Source organism: Leuciscus leuciscus (genome assembly GCF_965113295.1).
Source record: "Leuciscus leuciscus genome assembly, chromosome: 23".
Lineage (NCBI taxonomy): Eukaryota > Metazoa > Chordata > Actinopteri > Cypriniformes > Leuciscidae > Leuciscus > Leuciscus leuciscus.
This window is the reverse complement of record NC_138747.1, coordinates 6,573,461-6,597,869: the sequence shown is the minus strand read 5'-3', so window position 1 is coordinate 6,597,869 and position 24,409 is coordinate 6,573,461. Positions and strand designations below refer to the sequence as shown.

The window sequence follows — 24,409 nt, the reverse complement described above, 5'->3', positions numbered from 1 at the left end:
TTCTTGATTTATCCAAGTAAAAATATATTTTTTAAAAACATAAAATCTGTCAGTGCTAAAAATAAAATAATAATTTTAATGAAAACAAGTTAATATCTTATGCAAGTGTTGCTTCTCATTTTTCAACATAACTGGCTGGTTTGAGTCAAAAAAACAATAATTTTTGCCCTTTAACATGAGACTTGCAGAGCGCTTGTTTCGGTAATGTGCAGTTTGGGTAAAAGCATCTGCTGAATGCACTTTGTAAAAACACCTTGTATGTAGACGAATAGGCTAAAGAACACTAGGTGTCATTGACGACCTGCAGGTTCAAGCTGATATAGCCAATAGTCTCACTGCAAGATGCTTTGCTCTCATGAAATCTAAATGAACTGCTTATTTTGGTCTGTTCCTCACACAAAGCTATAAGGCTTTATAATGTACACATGGAGTAGGCCTACTTTTATTGTACTATTTGAAGCTTGACAGGTAATTATGCTTTCATTGTATGTTAAAGGAGAACTCTGTAACTCTAGCGAACTCTAGTCACTTCTTCGCTGATTTTCCCTTTTGTTGTCGCATGTTTTCCCCACGAGCTCCCCCTACAGCTGTGGGGGGGCGTATATTTCACAACACAGTCGTAAAAAACTCACTTGCGGCGGCCTCCTCCCCCTCTCTACCGCTGCTCATGTGCGTTTGTTTTGATCGGAGCAAGCCAACTGTATCGCGTGGAGCTATGTCTACCGAGGTGGGTAATCTGGTAATACATCATACATGCGTGTGTGTTTATGTCGAATTGCCGTAAAGCAATTTGTGTTTCGCGCTCGTTCTCGTTCTAGTTCTCGCTTCTCACGAGACTTCCAATTTCACTTTGCCGGGACGGCAGTGCGCAAGTTGCAAGGTTGGTTTTCCGCCTGGGAACGCTGGGGGGAGCGGGGAAAGTCACCAATATCACCAGAACAGGTTGTTTAACCATCCAAATGATTTCTAGACAGTTTTATTAAGTTAAAAAAGTTACCAAGTTCTCCTTTAAACAGCTTTTGTGTTCAATGGAAGAAAAAGTCACAGGTTTGGAACGACACAATCGTGAGTAAATTAATTTTCATTTTTGGATGAACTATACCTATAAAGTTGCTTGAATAATCTGCATCTCAATAGAAATACCAGGACTATGCCAGCATGCAATGGCTATAATAGTGAAATATTATTTTCACTGCCTGTCCTGTCGGTCCAGGATTCTTCCACAAAAACAATTCATAACCATTCCATGAGTCTGTGATCAAATAAATCAGCTGGTAAAGAAAAAAATGAACAGTTGAATTACTATAAAATATAGAGCTTTAATTTATTAGTTAGCAACAGCAAGAGGGGAAAGAAAATCATTTACACAATTATCACAGTAACATCACCTGTGCATTTAGTCAAACTGATGACAAAATAAAAACACAAACATTTCTAAAGACACATCTTAAAAATACCAAGAAATTGTACAACCATTTTCTCTCGATGTAAGACACTGCTTCTTACTGGTTTTGGGGCCGTGTGGTGTTTTGCAGGGAAAGTAACAATACCATCAACTGTTGAGGAAACAGTCTGTCATCGTTTTAAGGTGAATAGTTGCCCTCCGTTTTGCATGTGTAAGACCATTACCGTAAAACTTACCGTAAAAACATATCAACAGAAAGAACTGTAACGCAGCTAGCTTTAATTTCGTAATTACGATACCACTACATAAATCATGCACACAATGAAAAGCCAGCTTCCCAAGACCTTGAGTAGTTTAAAACTGTGATAAAATGCTCTATACAGTGTGAACACGTTTTGAAAATGAATGTAGCTTTTGTCATACATCAGCATGTGTCTTTTATAATATTGTAGTCTTCAACAGTTTATCTAAATTCATATTTAGGTTATGTGCCATAATTGGCTGAATCTCACAAAAACTGGTCCAGATCATATTTCACCCCGAAATTAAAAATAAAAATATATGAAATGACGTTTGCTTATTAAAAAATTCATTTTTAGTACCATTGAGTTTCGCATTGTGACTATTTTCCCATTCAAATCTAATTATAACATTATTAAAAAATATATATAATTGTGAAGCATTTATAAAAAGGGCCAATTTAAAATTGAATTTTAGTGTAATTCAGTCAAATAAAATGTGGGCGAAAATATTTTTCTAGGGACATTTTAAATGGTGAAATATGACCTGGACATATATGACCATGACATCATTGCGGTGCAAGTTGGTTTGTGCTTTTAGTCTTTTCAAAAGTGGCATATAAAACAATAAAAGCTTACTAAGAGCCCTCAGCAGCTGTTTTACATTAGTCAAAACTTGATCGAGTCCATTCACAAAAAAAACAAAAAAACAAACATTATTGTGCCATGAAATTCGATTCATTTGTGCAATGAAAACAGAAGAGTTGTGCATATAGAGTGACATTAGGAAGACAATATGAGCTGGTGTCTCATTGTAACCAATGAGGGACCAGAATGCACTTAGGGGTGGGACTAGTGGTGAAGAGCATGATGTCACCGCCTTTGTCTGTCTTTCTGTTGAAGAGTCCAAGGGCCAGATTTGTCCCCAGTCGCTCGTTCCTCACCCATCAGTTCAACATAGTTCATAGTCTATGAGTTTATGTCAATATACACGAGTCGTCAATGCCCGGAAGATGGAAACTGGAGATTTCTTTTGTTTCGTTTGAACTTGTGACAATAAAAATAATATTACAATAATATTTGCCCGTTAGGTACTTATACACAAAGAGCATTCATTTTTTCTATTTAAGTACAAAGAAATCCACAGAATGGTACTATATACAACCTACAATAAATACTGTGTATGATATCATCTTTACGTGTTAAAAGGGAATTCCGTTTGTTTCTTGCAAAGTTCGGTTTCATGTGATGGAAGTTTTTTTTACATTTTTTTTTTTTTTAGGTTTTCCTCTTTTAGAAGTCTTTCCTATAGGACCGAGGAGTGGAAAACCCCCTCATGTCTCCTCTTCGTCCCCGTGATGTCTGCGATTCCGCGGTTTCTTCTGTTCCTTCAGCTCTTTGAGGTCTTTGGCCTTGATGACCCCGGTCAGCGGGTCTCCATACTGCCAATAGTCCTGGCAGTACTGGTTTATGAGGCCCATCTCGGGCTGACTGAGGATGGTCAGAAGGTCTTTGTATTGTCCGGCGCTGGGGGTCCAGGCGCTGGACTGGAGCGGAGAGACCGCGGGACGGCCCGTTTCCACCAGGATGTTGTTGACGGCCTGGTTGGTCAAGACCACCAGCTGAAGTTTGACCAAGGTGTGCTTGAAGTTCTTCTCAGTGGCTGTGCAGACGTAGATGCCAGAGTCTGAGGACTGGAGGGAACGTAGAAGCAAGCCTTGATCTGTCTTCAACACGCGCCCATCGGTGCGGACCTGGAGGAACAGATTAATAAATCAATGAACTTTGTATGAATAATTCAGATTGCTTAATTGATATCATTACAAGTTAAATACATTTTTGAATACGTCTATACTGTATTTACAAACATACACTGCAAACTTTTGAACGGTAGTGTTTAATGTTACAAAATCTTTCTATTTCAGATAAATGCTGTTCTTTTGAACTTTCTATTCATCAAAGAACCCTGAAATAAAACTGTAAATAACCGTTTTCAACATTGATAATAATAAGAAATAATAAGAAATGAGCATCAAATCATCATATTAGAATGATTTCTGAAGAATCATGTGACACTGAAGACTGGAGTAGTGATGCTGAAAATTCAGCTTTGATCACAGGAATAAATTACACTTTACTGTATATTCACATAGAAAACAGCTGTTTTAAATTGGAATAATATTTCACAATATTACATTTTTTTTTGTATTTTTAATCAAATAAATGCATATATATACACAGTACTGTGCAAAAGTCTTAGGCATGTTAATAATAGGGGGATATTAACATGCCTAAGACTTTTGCACAGTACTGTATATAACATACTCTAACATACTGTGCATCTATACTATTTATTGATACATGAATATGGATATGTACTGGTGTGTCCTCACCTCTCTCCTCCTGTCGCTGTTGTCTCGGTGCAGGTGCCATTTGATGGCGGCGTGAGGAGATCTGGCCTGGCATTCCAAAAACGTGCTGCTTCCCTCCACCCCGTACTGCACCGTCTCTAGAGTGTTCTTATTGGCTGGACAACAACAACAACACCACCACGTCATTTCTCATAGACATCAGCACAGCACTAGAGCGAGAACGAGAGCTGACCGTGAATTCATACGGCAGAGCCAGAAGAACGTGAGAGCCGTGTCAGTCAAACTGAGGCCATGCAAATAAAACAAATCCAGATCAGAGCAGAATCATGCTTTCTGTTAACAGCTCATAAGGGTTGAATAAAGAAAGCATGACTGAATTTTACATATACGCTTCTTATATAAACAAACTTGACAAATTAATGAAAGCGAGTAAAATGGAATTCATGAACTGATGTTGATAAATGTGTCATGATATGAAAACAAGTATTAACTGTGAATGATTTACTAATAAATTAGTTGTGCACACAATATGATTATTAGATTGATATATTTACAAACAAAACAGACTGGACTAAATCTATTTATTGATTTTATACATTACAATACATTTCTGCATTTACAAATATGAGTTAGGCTTACTGTTGGAATTGTATCCTCTGCACTGGCGAATGGGATTCCCGTATTTGACATCCTGTCGCCGACTGCGTCTGAAAGGAAGCCAATATGGCAAGATAAGACATTTATTTCCACCTGTAACTGATTAGGTATGAAAATATATAACTAGACAAAAATTTTGTGGACAGCTCATCTGATTAGCAGATTGGGTTATTCCAATTCTCAGTTTTAACGCTCAACTTTTAGGGTTTTTTCCAACCCAAACAATGTTGCACCGTCTACTGCTTTAATAAATCACGCTGCGTGTGCATCACGCTGAAGATATGACAGGTTGAATTCTTATGTAAAGTTCAGAAGAGGAAGCAAAGTTCAATGTGTTTCTCTGAGATTTCATCTTTCTGCAACTCAGGGAAAAATCCTTTCCTGTTTCACAACGATAAGACTCGCCCGTCCCTAAATGAGGTTCATATGGACACACCAACAACTTCAAACTTCAAACTGATTTCCCCTGAAATTGGCCAAAATGACTAATGCGTCTGCCTGGATGATAGCAAAATATCTGCAGTTGCAACATTCAATGCACAATGTTCCCAGAAATCAAGCAAATATGACTGTAAATGAGGATCATATTCTTAAGAATGCTCATGACTGGGATGTGATCTTTGATGCGAGTGTTTTTGGCATATTTACCTCTTCTGCGAGGCCGAGTATCTAGTGCAGGACTTGCCGTCCCAGGCACAATAAGGGTCTCGGGCTAAACAGCAGTCAGCACAGGCCTCGCCGTACACGTCACACCTGTGCAAGGCCAGATGAGTCACGCCAACCGCTGACGCCACGTACAGTTGTTGCTGCAACAAAGTCAAAAGTCATTTAGTAGTTGTTTCCATTTGTATTCTCCCTTTGGATGAAACATAGGTTGGTTTGATTAAAATGAACTCTGGTGCGATTGCTCTGTTTATTTGAGTAACAGTGTGAACGCTGCCATCGGAACAAAACAAGAGGACCGAGAACCCTGAAAAGATTGGTCTTGGGTCGCTTTTGTTTTGCAAGTTCCATCGCAAAATATAAGCCATATTTTTTAGTATCTTGTTCGGTGTTAAAAATGACAGTGTGAACGCTAAGCGAACCAGGACTAAATCTATCATTTTCTTTTTTGGTCCGGACCAAAAGAACCAAACTACGAGTGTGAAGTGTGAACACCCATAATTTGATTTGATCATGAAAGCTCAGGGTTTCTGTGAAACCCTTTTGGAAAGATGTGAACCTCATGAATTTGGGATGCAGGCAGGTTTGTGCAGGGTTGGAAGCGCACATTCAAGCCTGTTCTGATAATGGAGCTTTTTTCTCCAGCGTTTGGACACTTGGCATTTCTGTTTTTAGGATCAGCTGTTTTGAATCAGTTATTCTGGGAGAACTAGGGTTTAAAATATGGCCTTGTAATGATGTCATACCGCATCTGCCAACAATCCTAATCACGATGAAAGAATAAAACACAAATTGTGTTATAAATTACAGGGGATCATTTTTAGACAGATAGCAGCTGCATGTCCAATTTAAATCGGTTTATTGTTATCTTCTTTATGGGTTTGGTTATTCATCCAGTATTAATAAGACATCTGTGTTTGTGAACCATTTATATCAGGTTTAGTGTATAGCTAGTTCTTACCCGTTTTGAAGAAATCTTCATAGTTGTGATGGGAGTAGGGACCTGAAAGTGACAGATATGAAAACTTTATTGTACATTAACCTTTACTTTTTGGTAATTTGTTTATTACTGTAGGTGTAATGTAGACTTTGTTTTTAGTTTGGAGTCAGTACGATATTAGTTTTTTTTGAAAGATTCAGCAAAGATGCATTAAAATGACCAAATAAAAGACATTTAAAAAGTTATTTTCTTTATTTCAAATAAATGCGGTTCTTTTAAACTTTATATTCATCAAAGAATCTTGAAAAAAGGTATCACGATTTCCACAAAAATATTAAGCAACACAACAATAACAATGATAAGAAAATTAAAAGCTGCATAAAATTCACCTTTGCCGTCACAGGAAATAAAAACATGTATATATCACAATTCACCAGAGAACAGGAAAGTCCCAGGGTTCAGCGCTCACCTTAAAGACCTCCACTTCCTCCAGCACGAGTTCCTCTGTCTGCAGGTCATCTCTTGGCAGGACGATCACCTTCTGCACTGTACCTTTGTCTGTAGGCCAATAGAAAGACAGTCAGATCATTCACTGAACCAACCACATATTAAACTGGCTCTTTCCGAGTGCAGTTCCATGTTACAACAAAGCATGGCCGTCTTTGACCCAAAAACATTCAAAGCGCCATGACATTCCTCTGACAACTTTCTGTCTATTCCTTTTTTCCGAGCCTTTTGTCTTTGCATCTTATGCCCTGATAAAATCACGATTATTATCTTTCACTGACTCCAGAGACTCTTGAGTTACTCTTTCTTTCCATCCCATCTAACATGCAGACCCTTCACGTTTTCCATCTACCATCCCTTCCTTTTAAAATCCCTCTTTTGTCTTTTGTTTTCACTGCTTTTCACGGCATGCTCATCTTTCAGCTCGGCTGTACCCTGTCAGGCTCCATCTCTACTGGAACGCTGAGGCTTTCCAGCGGCTGCGCCCTACCGAAACGCTTGTTTGATTTAAGCGTGCCCGTTGCATTCCTCTGTGCACGTCGCTGGAGATTTATTGCAACCGGAGCAACACATCTAACCTGAGCTTTGAATGGAGGCGAGCGACGGCAGCTGAAAGCTAGAGACGTTCCTGTGAGTGCTTGTAGGTGCAATGGGGCACGCAGAGTTGATTTAAAAACCCATTAGCCTCTCAGACTCACAAAGCAAGAAAAGCAGACATAAAGGGATAACCTACAGCATGACGAGACCGTGTACAGAAAGAATGATGGCATTCTGACTCTTTAATGTTAAAAGAGAACTAAAAGAGGAGGAGACGAGAGAAAGAGTTTAGCAGATCAGTGTAGGTTGATGGATTCTCTTACAGTGATCCTCCAAAGTCTTAAGGGGCTGCATTCACAGTTTTTATATAAAGAACAGAAAGATGGAAACACGAAACCTTTTTTTGCGTTTGACTTCCATCTAAGTAGAGTCAGATGCTTTTCACCTCATCTGATAAACGCAGAGTACATAGAGAAGGAATAAAACTGACTTTTTTTTTTGGTTTATCCTGCAGCAGTTTCAGAAAAGTGTCTTGATAAAGGTTTAGCGGGAAGGCAAGGTGATAGTTACTGTATCTAAACAGCTCTTATACACTACTTTATCAGTTATATTGTTAAAAAATATACATAATTAAAATGAAAACAAACAAATGAAAAAAATAATTCAAATAAAATAACTGGGATAACGGAAACTAAACTAAAATACATTTGCATGACTCAAAGTAAAATAAAATAATGTCCGTGATGCACAACTAAAACATTTATTTTTTTGAAACTTAAAACCTTTACATCCTGTCTGCATTAATCATGAAAATGCCTTTAGACAACAATAACACTAGATTATGTGGAGAAATATAAATTAAAATGAAATTAAGATACCATTACTTTTATTTGTAAATATAAAAATTTTGTTTTTAAATAAAACAAAAAAGAAAAGACAAATTGAAAATAACATTAAAAAAAAACCAGATATAAAAACTATATAAAATTTGTTAAACTGCAATAACCCAGTGTGGAGCATTATATTACTTTTAAACATTTTTAAATGATACCAGTTAGGGCATTAATTGTATTTGTAAATATATATTAAAAAAATTACAAATTAAATTGAAAAGACAAACTGAAAATAATATTTTTTTAAAAATAATTAAATACTTAAATACTAGAGCATATACTATGCTCTGCTATACAATACATCTTATGTTAAGTTACTTACATTTAAGTATGCATATTTTATTGCATATAACATGGTAAATTTACATATTTACATATTTGGGGATATTTAATTTAATTTTATCAATCAATAAATTCCTCTTGAAACAAACTTTGTTGTATTATTTTAATTTAATACTGTGAAGCTGCTTTGATACAATCTGTATTGTGAAAAGCGCTATACAAATAAACTTGACTTGACATATAAGAAAAAAAAATTAAATATGTAAAAATTGGGGTAGTTTCCAAACTCACCTGTACCCAGGAAGAGCACCTCGTAGTTGCCGTCGGCAGCAGTCACCTGGTCCACAGTGATGGTGGTGAACTCATAGTCCACGTTGGTCCTGACCACCAGGGGGCGCTTGTGCACCGGATACACAGTGTTGTACATGGTGGGATGGTTCCGCATGAAGTTGATGACCTCGTCGGGGTAGTCTTTAGTGGACTTCATGTTGGGGGTAAAAGTCCCACCAGGACACTGAAAAAAAATGATGAGGATCAATTTTAGCCAATCAGATCCCTGTACTGTCCTAACGCAGCAGCACTAAAGGCTAACTGAAGTTTGAGCTTGTTGTTTAAACCTTCAACATCAGGTCTAGATTAATATTACTACACCGGTGAGACAATAATCCATCTTATTATTGGTATTCTGATTCATTAGAGGGTGAAACTCACTGTTCCTGGACGAGGGTAGGGGATTTTTCCAGTGTAGGCCACCCACTGATAATTGGGACCTTCTTTGTGGGCAAAAGGTCCATTGAACACCATCCGAATGTCCGCCATGGAGTAGACGCAGACCGCAGAGCCTTTGAATACAGAGCTGGGGGGGGAAATATGACAACGTTTTGTTATAAAGTTCATAATATATATAAAGTGATGTTTAGAAGTGAACGTGGAAAAAAACTGATGCAAATGTAGTGGACAAATGCCCATGCTAAACAAACACTTCCAGTGTTTACTACAGTTCCCAGATGGAGAAAGACCTGGTCTGACACATTCAAACTCACCCTGACACAGAGAAGACCCCATAGATGACTGGATTTTTAGTGTCCTGCGTGGGCTGTATGTACACATCCCCTAAAAGACACAAACATAGAACAGCACTGCAGTGAAAAAGCTGGAGGAACACTTAGCTAATATTTGCAGTGCATAAATCAAACGCATTTACTGAATCTTGGGACAAACTTCCTGTGACTCAGAGTTTCTCACTGCATTTCACTCATCAGATTTGTGTCTTGTTTTCAGCATCTCTTTCAATCGGACTTGATTGGGTTATCTCTATTACAAATTATATTCTCATTCTTAGATCTTGTAACAGTTTGAGACTGGATGTGTTATTTGTGTGTAACCTATCAGAGCAGAGGTTGGCAAATGCAAGTTATTTCTCATAAACCTTACAGTTAAAATGTGTGTAGAAACCTCTAACATTATAAGCCACACCAGTATTATACTTACTGTAGTATTTTTGGGAGTAATTTTGCTCCAGTAAACCGGACAGAAAATTAGGTGAAAGACAGTCACTATGATGAAACTTGCTGAGTCGGCTTGCATAAACACTTATGAGTGCATGTGTGTGTAGGGGAATTAGTGAGTGATAGAGGATAGCAAAGCATATGGTTCCTATTGCTTCACACACACATCCTGCCAACCTTTATACAGTATCTGAGTGTAGATGTATGTATAAGTACAGTGCAGGTGAAGCATCTTGTGTATATGGACAAGGCTTTTAAGACTCAGTCACAGAGCTATAAACTCATGATCACATAAATGAAAAATGAAAAAAAGTATGACAGTTGTGGTATAGTTGGTAACGCACATGTTCCAGACACACTGAGGTGCTTTTGCCGTAAATGCAAGTTAAGTCTGCAGCCCCTTATTTTTTATGCTTTCAACTAATAACACTTTTAAGACTCTCTCTTGCCCATGCCAATACATATGGCAACTCGAGGCAAATGTCCTCCCCCTTCCTCCTTCACAACAGGAGAGATGCAGTTAATGGTGTATATCTAAGGATCCTCAAAAGGGATGAACACACATATTTTTAAATGACACCTCCTTACTGATTTTTTTTAACAAACAATTGGACATCTGGGACGAATTTTCCAAATCCTTAACGTCTTCCAACTGTTCAAACTCCCATAATCTCCTAAAAGTAAAGCCAGAGTCACATGAGCAGCTGTATAGAATCTATGTAAAGATCTAGACAATGATTCCCAATAACACTGAACAGAAAATGCAGGAATTTACATTTAAAGACATGAAACAGCACTACTTTTAACATTATTTTCCCCGCCCACGTGGCCTTTAAGAGTCTGAGATAATCAATTATGATGAATAAAAATGACAATATAGATTAACGTGCACTGACAATTTGTGAATAATAAGACCAGAAATATTTATTAAGAAGGTACTCTACAGTTCAAAAGCTTAAGATCAGTCCTTAAAAAAATTTATTCAAAAAAGGTATACTTTTATTCAGCAAGGATGCATTTTATTGATCAAAAGTGACAGTAAAGACCTTTATAATGTTAAAAAAGATTTATGTTTTAAATAAATCCTGTTCTTTTCTATTAATTAGAGAATGCTACAAAAATATTAAGCTTTGCATCATAGGAATACATTATTTATTATTATTAAATCTAATATTAAAATAGAAAACAGCTTTTTTAAAATTGTAATAATATTTCACAATATTAGATGCATTATTAGTGAGCACAAGGGACTTCTTTTAAAAACATTCAAACATTTTACCAACCCTAAACTTTTGGGCCGTTGTGAATATATTAGCGATCTTCTGCTTTCAATATACGTGTGATTATAAACATGGCACAGTACTTAAGCACAGCGCTCTCTCTACTCTAATAAAAGCTTAATCCTGTTCATTAGTAGACCGTCACAACTCACAATGTACTACAGCTTTACTACCTTATTAAAAATGCCTGCACATCCCTCCTTCAACACACACACACACACACATCTAAAACCTCTCCACGAGCCTGTGTAAACATCCTCCCCACTAATAAAGAGCCAAACGTGTTTATAAGTGTTGAGCGGCTGTGTTCGGGAGCCCAGACCTGCTCTTTTAATACGAGCAACAGCTATAAATTCCAGCGTGATCATAACCCACCGTTTCCCAACATCACTGGGGCCAATTAGTCTGGAAATGGCTATAAGTGCAAGACCCTTATTGGACCCTGCATTTCTGTCGGTCCACCTGATCCGTCCACAGGGCATGCCCTTCTCTCTGGACGTCATCCGAACTCCCTCCGCAGCTCATGGCACATCTCCCACACCTTCAGCCTTCTCAAAAGAGCCTTTTGTTCGGAGAAAGAAAGGTGGGTTTCTGTAACACCGCTCCGAATAAGCCATTATCCATCTCGGCATATGGACTAGGGGGGAATCTGGTGCCATATGGCAGGGGGGTGAGGTACGTCACCTGGCGCGGTGTAAATGCAGACCTGGAGGCCCACATTAGGGGATCCAGGATGTAGTGGGTGGATGGAGGGTTTGCATGTGGTTTTGTAGTAGGGTGTGGGCGACATTGGACAGGGCCACTGAAACCTGACTAACCAGGAGAGGATCTTTCTCATTCACACACTGCTAAAGTGATCCCTGACTGGCCCGCAGCCAACACAAACCACTTTAAGAGCCGAGATGGGACTTTTCCACTGACGACTTTATCTGTTGGAGATGAAACGGAAATGGAGACTTACTGAGATCGTCGAAATGCGTTTCAATCCCATCAGCTCCTGGGACTGAGCAGATGAGACGGGCTTTCAGGAAGGTGCTCCACTTGTTGACCAAGCAGCAGTGACCGCCATCATCGTTCTGTAAACACACACACACACGCGGTTTGAGCCGAAATCAAAGAGAGGAGAAATAGCTGTATTTAATTCATTGCAAGCCCCTCCACAGCGGGAGAGAGAGGAACAAACAGCCAGGAAAAGTTAGCTGTGAGAAGACAAGATTGCAAATAGTGTCTCGTCTGATTCACAAAACACACCCATCTGGTCTGATGGCCGGCCAAATTTTAGGAAGAGGTGGCTGAGGAATCCTGATTTATCATCTGACTTCAAATCCCAACCTATTCATTTGGGAGGTATATATGAAGGGATAGTTCGCCCATAAACAAAAATGCTGTCATTATTTATTCATTGGGTCATACCAAACTGGTTTCACTTACTTTCTTCCATGGAATACAATACAATTTTCCATACAATTGTAATACAGTAAATGGGGATTGGTGCTTTCAAGCTTCAAAAAGGACACAAAAACACCATAAAAGCATCATTAAAGTAGTCTGTAAACTAGATGTTAACCGCTGTGAACAGGAAAAGTTTAACCAAAATCTTCTTCAGACTTCAGTTAATACATTTCTTAAGATAAATTGTAAGATTCTCATAAGAATTTTAAAGGGAAAGTTCATGCAAAAATGAAAATTGTGTCATCATTTACTCCGTTGTTCCAGAGCTGTAAAAGTTTTTGTTTTGTTGAACACACACAAAAAAAAAGATATTCTGAAGAATGTTGGTAACCAGACAGTTGACAGGAGCCATTGACTTCCATAGTAGAAAAAGAAAAAAACATGTAAGTCAATGGCTTCCATCAACTGTCTGATTGAACAAGCATTGAACCAACATTCTTCCGAATATCTTTTTTTTGTGTTCAGCTCATACAGGTTTGGAACACCTTGAGGGCGAGTAAATTATCTGGGTGAATTATCACTTTAAGAACAGTTCTTGAAAGATTCTTAAGATCTCAAACATTTTAATAAGAAATTTGTTTTTTTCTTAAAAACAAAATGACAAACTTTGAAGATATTTGATTGTATGACGGGTCTTGTCGAAGACTTGGTGATCAGCTGAATGAAACATTTTCCAAAATCAATTGCACTTCCTGCAGATATTATAATAATAAATGTGCACACATTTATAAAAAAAATTTCAATTGGTTTGACGGGAGTGAAAACATTTATTCAATTTCTTTCTTTTGGGGATTTAAGACTATTTGGAGGTTATTAGAATTACAATAATTTTAAGAGCATTCTTTTTAGGATTTCAAATTCAATTCATCAAAGTTTTTTCTTTAGAACATTCTTAAGAAATGTTTCTAGGAATAATACATTTTCTCTTGAGAATGCTTCATGAACCCGTCCCCAGATCAGTCCCATTTGTGAACTGGATCAATTATTCACTGAAAAGACTCAAAAGAACAATTCATTAATGATCTGGACATCAATGAATTAATACAGCTAGATTTTCAGTGAGTAATGGCTTAAATTTCAATCCGTTCCTTACACTTGTATGACTTTAGTAGATTTGGAATATAATGCACAAAGGAGGCCCACATTAGGGGATCCTAATCTTTAGCAACTTTAAGGTGCTTTACTGTAATTTTGTAGCTTGAATTTCCCAGTCCTCATTCATGTTCATTCAAATTCACCTTTTGTGTTTCCCAGAAAAAAGAATGTCCTTCAGGTTTGGAATGTGATGAGTAAATAATGAAAGAAATGTTCATTTTAGGGTGAACTATCCAAACTATACAGATGCAGCTAAATGAGTTGTATACGACAAAGTCAAACCATATACATTATATGAATGATCATACCTAAGGCTATTTCTGCATGCTTCATCTTTGATCGCATGACTCATTGTTATTAATAAAAGCTAAAGATCTTTGTGAGAGGGTGGATGGTGACCAGATGGGTTCAGATGTGAGATGCAGAATGGCTGGTTCTCCAGAGTGTGATCCATAAAGCCCTGAGTGCAGGGGTGTGTTTGCATGCTAGGTCACCACATGACCCCGACTCATAAACAAAGACCTGGGGGGCCGCACGACAGAGACCACGCACTCATATAAACACACCCGTAAACACAAAACAGAAAGCGGATAAACACAAAAACTCACCCACACAAACACACATGTAATGTCACCACCATGTGGTTCCACATATGAAACAGCTCAATGAACAGATGCATATTAAAATACACACGCACAAATCCATTTGTAAAGACACACATTTACAATTTTGGGGTCATTAAGATTTTTCTTTTATGTAATTACTACTTTTATTAAGCTTTAAATTGATCAAAAGATATATAATGTTCTGAGAGATTTGTAATAAAAAAAATCATAGAATTCATGAAAATATTAAGCAGCACAACTGTTTTCAACATTGTTAATAAAAATAACTGTTTCTTGAGCAGCAACTCAACATAATATGATTTCTGAAGGATCATGTGACACTGAAGACTGGAGTAATGATGCTGAAAATTCAGCTTTGCATCACAGGAATAAATTACATTTTAAAATATATTAGAATAGAAAAGAGTTATTTTAAATTGTAATAATACTTCACAATATTATTGTTTTACTGTATTTCTGATCAAATAAATGCAGCCTTGTTGAGTATAAGATTTCTTTAAAAACATAAAAAAGTCTTACTAGAAAAAAATCATAAAGCTACAAAGAATAGCACCTTTACAGTCATTTAGGAACTTTTATTGTATTGCATAGCAGGCTGGACATTCTGCAATTAATTGACCCATTTATGTGGGTTTTGTACAGTTTAGCTATGTTTGTGGGAAACTTTTCATTATTTAACCCTCCCAATACAGCTAAACAAGAACAAACCCACAAGCTAACATTAAGCCCAAGAAGATGCACCACAAACCCCTGAGTTTACCCCTGTGGCCCAAGCCTGCCGCTCGATGTTTGTTTTCATTGCCCTGCTCAATTTGCAGCTGTGGTCTGGCACTATTTTCATTAAGAACTTGTGGTTAAGCTCCACGCTCGGGACAAATGCTTTGGTGCTAGTAAATTAGCAGTCTTTTCCATAGTACGTAAAGAAACTCAGTCATACTCAGAAGGGCTGATCTGACAGGTCAAAAGGTCACAGGTTCAGGGGTCACATGGATAGAGAGACGTATTGTAAGCAGGGAGGTCAAATATGTGTGGATTTCAGCACGTCAGCGGCAAGCAAACAAAAATGCCACAGTCAAGTATCCACAAACCACAGCTCACTCGCTCTCGGCTGTAGCTGGAATCTCTTCCAGAAATGCTGAATGGTATGGAATGTCTCAAACTTTGGGTTGTATTCATCAAATCATATTTTAGGTCAGAGATTTAAGCTCACCAGGCAGATTCGCCCGATGCGGGACTGTGATTTGGGGCTCTGGCCCATCTCGGAAGACTTCTCACGGAAGAAAAAGTAGAGTTTGTCATCGTTTTTCTCATTGCTGTCAGGGATAAGGTGCACATGGACAAATGAGGGGTCTAAGAAAAAGAGAGAGGGAGAGAAAAATGTAACATGCAATGGCATTTTACAAATTGCACGACTAAACATTTATCAGCCTTTTCATAGTAACTGAGAAACTACATGGAATCATTAGGACTATTTAAGTGACCTGCAAAAAAGCAAAAGGTCATTAAAAAAATGGAAAAGCAGACAGAGCACTAATCAACAAACACTTTCTCTAGATAGACAGGTAGCTAGACAGATAGACAGATAGACAGATAGACAGATAGATAGATAGACAGATAGACAGATAGACAGATAGATGGACAGACAAATAGACAGACCGACAACTACTCATATCCACTTATTTTACATATTTACCATTCAGCCATCTTGAGTTGTATTGGTCGGTACGCATGACTGCGTTTTTCCCCAAAGTTCGGAAAATAGCAGAGTCTGTTCCCATGAAGTCAATGTACACCCCTGCATACAGTTCTCCATCTAAGAGATACAGAAACAGAGAGATAAACAGAAAGAGTCAAATGTAAGAATCTGCAAATGTGAAAGAATGATGCATTTGATTTATGAGCTTTTATACCGTCTATGATGAAATGTCAGCCACACCCAAAGTCTAACACCGTTCTTTCAACATCTGTGCAGAGATCCATCAGGACACAGATAAAGAGCATTTAACTGATAAACTGTTCAACTTGCAGTGCACTTACAGGGACAATCAGCCAAAATAATTTTTATTTTATTTTTTTTTTATATAAAATAAAATACATTAATGATAATAACTTTAATTATGCACATATTAATATGACACCATTCAATGATATAAAGCTTGGCTTAATGGCAACTGCCAACTTACACTATACACAATTATGCACAAGATTGATGCCCACTGGGTTTCACATGCGCTGGTCATTATGCATGCGCATGTGAGGGGTTATTATTGCCTCTGGAGGAATTTGTTCCTTGTTAAGTAGTGTGGAGGTCAAGTGTGTGTGTGTGTGTGTGTGTGTGTGTGTGTGTGTGTGTGTGTGCGTGTGTGTGTGTGTGTGTGTGCGTGTGTAGAACCCAGTTGCAGGCCATTTGAGCAGGTGTCTCAGTGTGTAGTTGGCAGAGGCCATGGCTGTTGAGGAGGGGCCGCAGAACCACGGCCAGACAGAGCTCTGTCGCGGCCCTCAAGATGAATTCCTTCTCTGAGGTATCCAGAGCACGGAGCATGCCTGCTTTTGCCCACACTTGCTTCTGTTTACAGCGGGAGATACGCGTTCAGTTTGTAGAGGAAACGGGCTGGATGTAGAATGAGTTTGTTGAAACAGTCTATTTGCTCTGCCCGTTGGCGTTTTTTCCAAAGGCAGATCAAAACTGTTGATTCTTAGGGGAAGTCTAGGTGCCAACCTGTCAGAACGTCTTGTAAATTCAACCAAACAACTCTAATATATGAGGTGGTGGTTAAATACAACAAGGCAGGCAAGCAATAAAGAGTTCTTTCAAGGACTGGCATGCTAAAGTTTGCAAAAGCTTCCTTGTCATGTTTGTTTGTGGCTTTTAAGGTCGTACCTCGTGTAAGCCTGTGATAAATTGTTTTACTGGCTTAGCTAAGTGGTTTTGCTAGTTGTGGGCTTTGCTAAGCTGTGCTGATTAGATGGTTTAGCCAGTTGTTTTCCTAGTCAAGGGTTTTGCTGAATTACCTGCTGTGTAAGTCCTGCTAAATTGGGGTTTTGTGCTGTTGTTTGGTCTTGGCTGATGACCCGCTAGTTTGGAGATCGTTTAGTCAGGAGAAAAAGAAAATAAACCTAATATACAACACTATTTTGTCAGAAAATACTATGGATTTCCACACTCTAACAAACTAAAATTAAGGAAAACATTTTACAAAATAAATTTTACAGGATAACAAAATTATTATTAAGATTAACATTTGCAATAGCATTTGCAATATCATAATAGCACTAAACCACATTACGATTTCGGTTTTATTTAACTTAATAGTGCGGCTCTATTTCTATGTTTCATACCTAATTTAACTACAAGGAGCCAAATAAAACAAAGCCGTCTTTTCCTCAACATTATGCTGTTATGTGAATAACAGTGAATATGGAATTCATCTCTGTGAATATGGAACATATCTAAATGTGAAAAGCTTTTTTCCCCTCAAGCACTATTCTGAAATGACCCGTTACCAATGATCTATAAACCGTTGAGTTTGGTAGTGCATGAAGAGTCGCAGTGAGAAGCATCGTTAGAGGGCTTGTTAAAACACACCGTGCACTTCATTGATTCGCATGGTTCAATATAAACAGCTTTCACTGCCATCTGAGTTCTCCATCAAGAGTTACTCAAATCATGGATTGAACGTTTCCAATAAAACACATCACTAATAATCCCATGGTTTCTCCATTTAATTAAATTTTCACCATATTATGGGAAAATGCAGGAATGCAGTAAAAAAAGAACAATGCTTAGGAGCTAGTCACTTTTTTAGGGCAGCAATTGAGCAATAGCTCTCTGAATAAAGCGAGTTGCTCTGATTAGTCATTTAAAGAGCGTTCACAAGAATACAAGATACCGTTTTTTTGGAGCAGGACGCTGCACGTTCAACACCCAACTCTCTGAAGTGGAAATATATTTTCCACCATTTTGAAGGGACTTACTAATCAAAGCGGAGACGCTGTTCAGTTTTGGATCATATGGGCACTTTCCCTTCCCAGAATCCTCTCTGCCGGGCTCCAAATGGAACACGTATTCCTGAAAGGGAAATTGAAAGCAAAGATTAGATCTCTCTGTCTTACAATCAATAATTCAGAAAAAAACACTGTAGTCTTCAGTCCTCAGATCCCTATAAAACATGACATGGACTTACGCAACAGGGTTAGGCATGTGACAAAAAAGACTGATGCACAACAGTAAAAGAGAGAAGCAATGATGCAAAATGAACAAATCTCAGAGTTGGATCTCTGAATATAATGCGCAGATATAAAGTTTCACTATCCAAACTTCTCTGCTCGTCCGTAGCCCGCAACACCTGTCTAATCCTGCACAGCGAGCGTGGCGGAATGGCTTACTGACACCGGCCCATCCCAGCATCCCTCGGGCATGATATAGAAACACTGACTGACAGGTATTTGGATGTGCGATTTAGGAATTGCCACGAGCGTGTGCTGACATGCCCCGGAGACTCGCCATGAGCCAGATCCTTAGTTTTCTAACCCGAGATTTTCCTTTACCGTCAAAGATGCAGATGGAGGAGTGGAAGACATTTCTAATCTTATCTATCAACATTCATTTAAAGGAGAGCGGAAAAGCTGTCAAAATATTCAGTGCTGTCCAGCTTTAACAGATTCCCTTTCACCCGTCATTAAAATCAACACTGCAGAAACAACGGCGCTGGCAGATCCTGTGCCTTTTAAGTGCCTTAAATTAGAAATGTTGGGATGTAAAATTTGCGACAGACTCCCTATATTCTTCTGTTTGGCAGAGGTGATTGAATGGAAATTATAGTGAGCTAAAAATATTTTGCGACAAACTTTTGTTAACAGAACTGTAAACAGAATTACCTGAATAACCATTTCTAAGAAAAGTTTTTAAATGCCTCATTTCATACATGTGCTTGCCATCAATTCATGCCAATTTTTTTTGTACATGTTTCTCCAATGTTGTTTTTCTCTCCACCCTCACTATGTTGTTGTTATTATTATTATTAATATGTATATGTGGTATATGTATATTATGTACAGGTCACAAGAGGGTCAAGTGCTTTTTCTTGTGATGTGAAATGTAGGACGGCTGAAGTATTTGAGTAATGTTTAGCTCTGAAGGTCTATTATTTCCTCTGCTTCTTTGTGTTTGCTCTGAATCAACTGCCTGTGTGTGTGTGTGTGTGTGTGTGTATTTAGCATTTACTTTGATGGTATGAACATTATGTATAGCAAGTTAGTTAATCATAAAGAAATAGCAAGGTCCAGAAAAAAAAAAAAAATTTAGTTGCGAAATATCTTACAAATTAACTTGAAAAGTTAGGTTTGCGGGTAGAACTACAAAGAGCGAAACATTTAACAAGCTAAGACACTACAGAAGAACAGAAATTAAATAAAAAGAGCAGCTATTAGCCATTAAGACATACTAAAAATAAAAGAAAGTGACTTAATGCACACAAAACAAGATGTGCGCCACAGAACAAAGCTTTAAAAAAAAAAAAAACATGTTAGAAAGACATGACAGAGTCAACAACAACAACAAAAAAACTCCAGACATCAGACAGATGAGACGGAACAGGAAAAACACAGAGGAACAAAGAGCATGCAGGTTAATGCATCTTTAGACAACGGGGAGCCAGCAGCAGACGTCCACATCCGTGTCCCACCTGTAGTCCTGTCTCATCAAACACGATTTCAGGTTCAGCAGCACGACTAGTTCTTCCTCTGGTCTGGGGCATCTGGAGATGCATGGCCGTCTAAAACACAACATAGTTGCATGATCTATGATGTTACCCACTTACCAAGTAAGGTCCCCCTTTTTAGCAAACCCCCCATAAGCTAGGCACTGAGGTGACTTATCCATATTCATTACAAGTATATTTCTCTATGAATGCTTTTGCAAGTGAAACAGCAGCACTGTTCCAAAACTTGGTGAGCTGAGATTCTGCAAAAAAATTATACCTTGTAAAAGTGTCTGTCACAGTAACCCCAAATTGCATTGCTCAGAGCACAATGCATGATTAAAAAATAAAAAATAAATCCATACACTATTCACTAAAGAGGTCTCTTATGCTCACCAAGGCTGCATTTATTCTATTATTATGTATAAAAAAAATAAAAATAAAAATAATAAAAAAAAAAATATATATATATATATATATATATATATATATATATATATATATATATATATGGACAATAATCATGTGTGCTATGTATTTTTAAGCTTTGGGAAGTGATCTCCTGTAAACAGTATAAACCAGCCTTAAGGTGGTTTAAGTTGTTCAAGTTGTTCCCCCAGTCTGGACTAGATAACCCCTATAAAACCATCAAAACAGTCTAACGAATCACATGGTTTACTGTATACTGTTTTTCATCATGTCCACACAGTTCACTAAGTTGCGGAAGAGAGTTAGTGTGCGAAAGATATTAGGCACTATAGATATCTTGAAGTGTAAATCAAAACCCGTCTGGGATTGTGGTGTCATGTGTTCGAGTCAAGGGTGTTATCGTAGCGTGCTGCTGTCGAATGGTTTGACCATTATGGGTTGCACAGCTGGCTTTCGGAAAACCCCAAAAATCAACATTGTGAGTCAGCACGTCTGCTGCGGCCACATGTGTTTCTTTCAACATACTGTCTTGGGTACAGTCTGAATGCAAAGCATGGACTAGCACGCCAAAGACCTGCTGCAGTTGGCCACATCTGGATGTCTTTGGGTTAATGTGCGTCTGTATGTGTTAGACATGATGTGTCATGCTCATTGGCACAGACATGGAGATGTTTGCCTGGCTGGAGGACTTTGTGGACGCAGTCTGTGACCCAGGTTTCCTGTCTAGAAAGAGCAGGGTGTTAAGGGGTATATCACATCACCTCTCAGCTCTTGTACCAACATTCACACGCGGAGGGCATTAAAAGGATGTGTGCCAGTTAAAAATTCCTGGGAAAAGTTGAGGCAATTCATTATGATGGGAAATAGACCTCCAGCACCATACTGAGATGCTATAATGGGAGCTCCCATAGCATAATACCCTACATAATACTGCTTTCAGAATTAAAACTGGGAAATTATAGGAATAATTCTGTCATTATTAACTCACACTCAATTCCAAACCCATGAGACTTTCTGAAGAACATCTAATGGAGGTATTTTCCATACAACTAGTGACTACAGCTGTTAATCTCTGAATCTAAAAAGAAAAACTGACTGAATCATTGAGTCAGTGAGTTAAATGAAAGACTTTAGATATACAAAGATGGTGCACTCATAATACTACTGCAATATACAATTTATGGTACAGTTCATGTCAGATTTTGTTGCTGATTTGAAATATGTTATTTAATTGAAAGTTCGGCAAGCAGTTTTTGAGATTCCAGGATTTCCCCATTCAAATAGATAGGACTTGGTCTTGGATGCCCGGAATAGCTGCCCGGATATGTTGCAAACATGGCCGCCGAGTGAACAGACTTTCCTTGAAAGTGACTTTGGTTGAATTCCAACTTATGAACAAATCTGTTCACTCTTGTTTGTGAAACGAATCAACTATTTCACTAACAAGAACCATCTAAAGTAAAAAAATTTGAACGGCAGTACAAAGGCATTTAAATGTAGTTGATTCATTAAACGGTTCGTCATAAATTATCAGTAAACACTGACATTTAAATCTGTCAGAAATAAAACTTTGTGAAGGTTTGAGATAAAGCTGCAAAAATTATTTTCTTTAAGAAATGCATCGCTATATAGTATAAGTATAGGTGTGATTTTATAAGTGAGTGTGCGCATTAAAGAATAAAAAGTATATAAATGGTATTCCAACTTCTGACTTCTATTAATTCTATACTTTAAACGTCCCTGGACCGTCATTAGAGAACAAGTGTTGTGTTTAGAGAGACAAAGTGCTAGCTGTACAAGCAAGGGTCCTAAAAAGGCAAAGAGGGTCCACAGAGTGATGCCTGGCTCGAGCGAAGAAACTCAAGCTCCTCAATTAAAGAGTAAGACTAAACAGGAGAGAGAGTTATAGTGCGCTGGGGAAGGCAGCTGTGAGGGTGAACGCCAGCCAACACCTGGAGGGTTTTTACGGGGGAAGGAGGTCACACAGGGGGACGGTGAGTGACAAATCACTGTTGATGGACTGACGGTAATGGATAGATTTGTGGAGAAATCTGGAAAAGGCGTATCTATTAATACAGGAAGAACACCTGTGCCTCACAGGTATCCAGGTGTACCCGCTACGTTTAAGACACACCTCTCATGCCCTGTTACCCCACTCTCAGAAAAGGCTATTTACCATTGGCTTGCGTCCTCTGTTGACATAAGTGCATATTGGGTTGTAGGCGCCCGTCCCGCACACGTACAAGTGCGTCCTGTTCCATGGCTCGATCAGACGGATGAAATTACCGCACTCGCCCTGAGAGAGGAAACAATCACGTTAACTATTTTCACACATGTCTATGACAGACTGAACAAAAGACCCATTAGGCCAGACATTAAAAAGCCAGTGAATTTACAATGTGAGTTTTGTGGCTTTTAGCTCACGTTAGTGCTATGTGCTACCGCTAAATAAACTTTAAGAAGATATAAACATTTGAAATTTAGTCCTAAACTTCTGGGAAAATGGACCCAAATGTTGATTGCTGTATGCAGAGGCGTTTGGTCCCAAAAACGAGAACTGTACCAATGCCAAAAACATAGTATGCTAGTATGCATACACAGATGCTAATGTTTGACCAGCACATTCAGGTATTCGGGTAGCTAGCTATAAACATGCCAGCATTTTAACTGATTTCAAACTTATACTTCTCAATCTGTTGCTCCACTCTCACTGTAGTTGACCTAAGAGAAAACAGCTGTAGAATACTTTGTGATATGAGAGTTTATCATAACACTTAAATATGATGCAGTTGCACCATTAATTTTGTTCTGACATACACTGCCTTTTAAAGGTCTGTCGTCGGTAAGATTTATTTGATCAAAAGTACAGTAAAAACAGTAATATTGTGAAATGTTATTACAATTAAAAACAGTTGTTTTCCATTTATTATTTAATTAAGCCTGGTGATGCAAAACTGAATTTTCAGCATCATTCTTCCAGTTTGCAATGCCACATGATCCTTCAGAAACATTTTAATATTCTGATTTGCAGCTCAAGAAACATTTCTGATTATTATGTTGAAAACAGTTGTGCTGCTTAATATTTTTGAGGAAACAGTGAAATATTTTTCAGGATTTCTCTGATGAATACAAAGTTCAGCAGAACAGCATTTATTTGAAATAGAAAGTGTCTTTACTGTCACTTTTGATCAATTTAACACATCTTTGCTGAATACAAGTATTCATTTCTTTGAAATCTTACTGTGTTGTTTTTACACAGAATATTTTTCAGGCCTAACACTATCCATCACTAACTAGCAACAGCATGCAGCTAATCATGGTTTTGTCTAGCTGTGATGTAAATCAAAGACTATTGGCTGTTTAACAATTTATAATTTCATGTTTCAATAGGAAATCACAGGAAAGAATAACCCAACTACTTCTTTGTCTTTAAACTAAGGACTGGAAGTGATTTCAGCAACCCTATGTTAAGTTCAAAAGAGTCAAATCAGATATCAGAAAATTACCTATAGAGAGCTACATGTGGATTCATTTCACAGCAAGTGTATTCAACATTATGAATAACTCATGAGCTGTGGTAAAACCCATAATGTCCCACTACCATACCAGACACTAAGTACCATACCAGTGCACAACCAAACACCCCCTTCCCTGCAGATGTGCAGATGATCAGGTGAAGCTCACAGTTTCTTTACCAGACCACTAAACCACACACCCAATACCATATGTCCGCAAATCCAGGAATTTGACTGGTTCGAGTTCGTTTCATGCTGGATCTAGCATCTGTTTTCCTTATCTGAATATCTATGAGTGCATATGTTTTTG

The 24,409-nt window shown here is 38.0% G+C and overlaps 1 protein-coding gene across 4 annotated transcripts in view; it reads right to left on the bottom strand.

Moving 5' to 3' along the window:
• Positions 1-1,299: 1,299 nt before the first annotated feature.
• The window catches only part of sema3fb (sema domain, immunoglobulin domain (Ig), short basic domain, secreted, (semaphorin) 3Fb), a 60,713-nt gene continuing 37,603 nt past the window's right edge, over positions 1,300-24,409 (bottom strand). Inside the window, exons 5-19 of one of the 4 annotated variants that reach the window (XM_082155466.1) lie at positions 22,761-22,880; positions 20,141-20,230; positions 18,432-18,525; positions 16,150-16,269; positions 15,667-15,806; positions 12,245-12,359; positions 9,539-9,608; positions 9,207-9,351; positions 8,787-9,009; positions 6,746-6,834; positions 6,298-6,339; positions 5,322-5,479; positions 4,656-4,723; positions 4,038-4,171; positions 1,300-3,398 (exon numbers count right to left, since the gene is read on the bottom strand). In XM_082155466.1, coding sequence (XP_082011592.1) covers positions 2,979-3,398; positions 4,038-4,171; positions 4,656-4,723; positions 5,322-5,479; positions 6,298-6,339; positions 6,746-6,834; positions 8,787-9,009; positions 9,207-9,351; positions 9,539-9,608; positions 12,245-12,359; positions 15,667-15,806; positions 16,150-16,269; positions 18,432-18,525; positions 20,141-20,230; positions 22,761-22,880 — 2,028 coding nt within the window. In that variant the 3' untranslated portion in view covers positions 1,300-2,978. Of the gene's footprint in view, positions 3,399-4,037; positions 4,172-4,655; positions 4,737-5,321; positions 5,480-6,297; positions 6,340-6,745; positions 6,835-8,786; positions 9,010-9,206; positions 9,352-9,538; positions 9,609-12,244; positions 12,360-15,666; positions 15,807-16,149; positions 16,270-18,431; positions 18,526-20,140; positions 20,231-22,760; positions 22,881-24,409 lie in introns of all 4 variants that reach the window. The other 3 variants (XM_082155465.1, XM_082155468.1, XM_082155467.1) reach the window with 3 other exon arrangements.